Below are 4,436 nucleotides of genomic sequence, written 5' to 3' on the forward strand. Positions count from 1 at the left end.
ATGGTGGCAGAGATGGGGTTATACATGGGTTCAATAACATGGACTCCCAGTCACCAAGGTTAACCTGGCTACAGTTCCTGTTGAGTGCCAGATCTGTCAACAGCAGAGACCAACATTGAGCCCTTGATATGGCACCATACCCCAGGATGACCAGCTAGCAACCTGGTAGCACAATGTCTACACTGGTCACTTCCTCTGTGGAAAGGATAAAGCATTGTAATAGGTTAGAAAAGATATTCTGGTTATGGAGTTCCCTTTCTTGCAAACAATGCTTTGGCCAAAACCACCATCCATGGATTGATGGAATGCCTGTTGCACCGACATGGTATTCCACACAGTATTGCTTCTGACCAAAGAACTCCCTTCACAGCCAAAGATAAGCAACAGTGGGCTCATGATCATGGAATCCACTAGTCTCATAATATTTCCCACCATCCTGAAGCCCCTGACCTGACAGAAAGATGGAACAGTCTTTTGAAAACACAGCTATAGCACCAATTAGGTGGCAGCAGCCTGGAGAGCTGGGGCAGATTCTCAAGGCAGCGTATGCTTTGAATCAGCATCCAACATATAGTACGGTTTCTCTCATAGCCAAGATCCATAGTCCAGAAATCAAGGAGAGGAAGAGAAAATGGTTCCACTATCACCCCTAATGACCCGCTAGGAACATTTCTGCTTCCTGTTCCTGCAACCTTAAGTTCTGCTGGCCTAGAAGTTTTGGTTCCAGACGGGGAAGAGCTCCTGCCAGGAGATAAAACAAACATTCCCATTCGATTGGAAGCACAGACTTCCCCTGGCCACTGTGGGCTTCTGATACCCTTGAACCAACAGGCTAAGAAAGACATGACAATGTTAAGAGGGGCAACTGACCCAGATTACCAAGGGGAAATTGGATTTCTTCTCCCCAGTGGAGGAAGACAGATTATGTCTGGAGTGCAGGAGATCCTCTAGGGTGTTTCTTAGTCCTACCGCGTCCTGTGATTCACGCCAATAGGAAACTACAACCTGATCCAGGCAGGATGACAAAGGACATGGGCCCTTCAGGAATGAAGGTATGGGTTACTCTTCCAGGAAAAGCCAATACCTGTCAGATGCTTGCTGAGGGTGGAGGAAACACGGAATGGGGAAAGGTAGTTAGAAATACCAGCTAAGGCCACCTGACCAGTTGTAGTGACAAAGATTAAAATCAACACATGTGTTTCTACCACATTTTGTTAAGTATGAGTTTGTACAGATATTTGTGGTTTTCCCTCTATTTCTTTATCATGTAATATAACATCAAGAGACTATCAGTAATTATCATATTTAAATTTTGAGACACTAAAAGAATATCTCTCAAGGGACATTGCCCTCTATTCTAAAATTTATAATGCTTTTGCAGTTGTACAAAGGATAGGTATGTTAGAAATAATTATGACTTAGTTATTATTTTCATTTGGAAATTGAGCATGACAGAAAAGATACCAAAGTGTGTCAAGTAGAGCTAAGGAAAATTTCAGAAAAATTTAATTGGTAATACAGAAATACATCGGTACCTGAGAAGACATATGAAGTAGAATTAGGTTTAAGGATAACAGGAAGCCATTGCAGTATATACTTTTCCTCCTTGAGAGAAATCTAATAATTAACTTAGACTTTCTCCAACACCTGTTACATTGTTGCAAGCATGTTTTAATAAAGGTTTAAAGTCAATAATATAATTCACTTTCACAAATTAGGTAATTTACTTAAATATATTACCAAACATTATACTTCCTAAGTTTATCCAAGCTCCTAGACTGAAATTATTAAAGGTGACAGCACCTGCCAGCATCTACCAGAACCTCCATGTGGCACAGAGTTCTTAGTATCCTCATTTCTACAGTACAGACTACTATTTACAGATACTTTCTGGGTTTTACATTTTTTAAACTATTGATGTGTGCGAATACTCACTTGCCATGGTGCACATATATTGCGGCTAATGGACAACTCCGAGGAGTCGGTTCTCTCTCTTCCACATTTATGTGGGTTTGGGGGATCCAACTCAGGCCACCTAGCTTCTTCCGCTGCAAACACTTTCACTCACCAAGCCATCAAGCATAGCCCTTTCTCCACGTTTTTGTTTACTCCAATGACTTTGGCAGTTAATTTTACACTATTTCTTCTATCCTTTGGCTTTTAATAGGTGTCCTTAAAAGGTACAGTACCTTTTCAACTTCAAAGTTAGGAGCAAATTACCTCCTTAGCAATTCTATGAAGTCACTTCACCCTGAAAAGTCTAAATCAATCCTCAATCCCTTTTAGAAAATAGCTTAGAAATAAACCAGGCAGTAAAATACCTTTGAAAGCCTCTACTTTTTCAACTCACATTTGGTATCATTTGATATAATTTAATATAATATTCATTAGGGGAAATTAAAGCAAATTATAAAGCAATGCATTTTACTTGAAACACTTAAGTGATCAGCTTCTTTCTTTTCTTTTCCTTTAAGACATGATTTAGCTATATAGCCCAATTTGGCTTGGAACCCAAGGTCCTTTTTTCTTGGGGGTGGGGGGTTTAGGGGTGTGCACCTCGCTCATCCAACTGTACTGTTTCTTTAAAGAATATGTTAAGCTACTAAAATTATCAAAAAAATCTAAAACTAAATTAATGTGGAATTAAAGTAAATACACTTCCCACCCTGGGGAAGGGAGGTGATGATACAAATTTCCTCAAATATAATCTCACCCTCTTTCCTTTGTAATCCTAGTCTTTTTTTTTTTTTTTTTAAAGGAGGGGTGCTACTTCAAGGTCGTCATCAGATTTTCAGATTTCTACGTTTTCGGTTCATTTTAACGATTTTGCAAAGGCCGTGGCCAGTTCTTAACCTGCAGTTAGCTGTTGAGATGCAGGGCTTTCAAAAACCTTAAATGGTGTACAAACTTTCCGTGAATTTTCGAGGGGAGAGAGTCATGGCTATCTTTGGATTCTCAAGGAAGTCTACAGACTTTTTGATGTCGTTAAAAAGAATTCTGCATTAGTATTACAGTCAGCCAAAGTGGCAAAATTGTGTATATGTGTCGGTGGGTGCATTTGAACAATACAATCACAGCTAAATGTCTAAATAAAAAGCATCCTTCCATCCAGTGACCCAGATCCTGACACTGGCCTTCCAATCCGAATGTCTTCTGGTTTAGAATGAGAAAAAGAAGTTCAATTTCCCCCACCCTCAAAATTCAATTATTTGACCGACCCTCCGCATCGGGTCAGGTTCCGAGCCAGAGAACGGCGTACCTGGGCGCTGGTTCGATTAAGGTGGTAGTATCCAGGTAGTGGATCTTGTAGAACTCCAGCAAGGCCGGCAAATGATCGAACTCCTGGTCCCCGATCTTAAAGCGGCGGTTGGGCAGGGAATTGATGATGTAGTGCGAGACACGCGAGTTCTCGGACACGGACAGTACATAGTCCCCGGGGCAGGTAGAGGAGTCCCGGACTAGGAACATGCCATGGCGCTGGCCCTGGAGACGGGTCTGCGCCTCCTGGCGAGACACTGGTCCCATGTACCAGGCAGAGCGGTCTGCAGAATCAAACCTGGCAGACGACATGGTGTTGGGGTCCAGGGATGGGCGGCGTCTGCTGTTCTCGCCTGCTCGCGAAGCCTTTACCCGCTGTCGGCTTTGGGGCCGAGGAAGGGCCTCTCGGAAGAGCAATCAGAGGGCTGGGTCAGGACCTCACCCTCGGCTCCGGGCCCCGCAGCATCCTCCGCCACCGCCCGCCTGCACCGGGCCGCCTCACGGATACAGCCGGCCCGGGAACACTGGGCAAAGCCCCGGGGTCGAGGTGGGCGAAGCGGAGCAGTAGCGGAGGCCGCCTCGGGCTTCTTGGCTGCCCGGCGTCCAGGGGTGGCTCCGGTGACTTCTGTCCTGGAAGCCGCCGGCTCCGCAGCCTCAGGAGCCCGCAGCGACCCTCGCCGCCACCCGAAGCAGCCTACTCCAACGAGAGTCGCGCCTCCCGGGCCGTTTCACCCAGCCCGTTCCCAATAGCCACAGCAACAAAATGGCGGACGCGGGAGAAGCGGCCGGGCACCTCCCCCTTGGTCCAGCGCACTCCCTCTGCGCACGCGCGGAGCCGGGCGCTACCCCACCGCGGGGGGCCTCCCGTTGACGTCTCCCGGGGCAGCCAATCAGGAGTGCGTTCGCGAGGGTCCCGCCGTGAGCCGCTCGTGCTGGCTCCCGCGTTCGGGGAGGAGGCTGAGGAGGCAGTGGGTCAGGTCCTTCCTGGGCCGCAAAGCAGCAGCCGGGCGACTGCAGCCGCCGCTCTCGGGCCTCCTGCACTCGGCAAGAAAACAACTGGAGCCGAGAAGGAGCAGCGTTTTGGAAACCTGTTTCTGGGAACAAAGCCTAGCGCGCTGGCTGGATGTTTGGCCAGGGAGGCGTGGCCCTCAGGTGACTGCGAGCTAGAGGGCCCTGGT

At 47.1% G+C, this 4,436-nt stretch overlaps 1 protein-coding gene across 1 annotated transcript in view; it reads right to left on the minus strand.

The window, feature by feature from the left end:
* The window catches only part of Crkl (CRK like proto-oncogene, adaptor protein), a 38,440-nt gene extending 34,405 nt beyond the window's left edge, over positions 1-4,035 (minus strand). Inside the window, exon 1 of the mRNA XM_050122933.1 lies at positions 3,260-4,035. Coding sequence (XP_049978890.1) covers positions 3,260-3,570 — 311 coding nt within the window. The 5' untranslated portion in view covers positions 3,571-4,035. The remainder of the gene's footprint in view (positions 1-3,259) is intronic.
* Positions 4,036-4,436: the final 401 nt, after the last annotated feature.

The sequence above is a fragment of the Alexandromys fortis genome, unplaced genomic scaffold (genome assembly GCF_014885135.2).
Source record: "Alexandromys fortis isolate MF-2015 unplaced genomic scaffold, M_Fortis_MF-2015_v1.1 scaffold_219, whole genome shotgun sequence".
Taxonomy (NCBI): domain Eukaryota; kingdom Metazoa; phylum Chordata; class Mammalia; order Rodentia; family Cricetidae; genus Alexandromys; species Alexandromys fortis.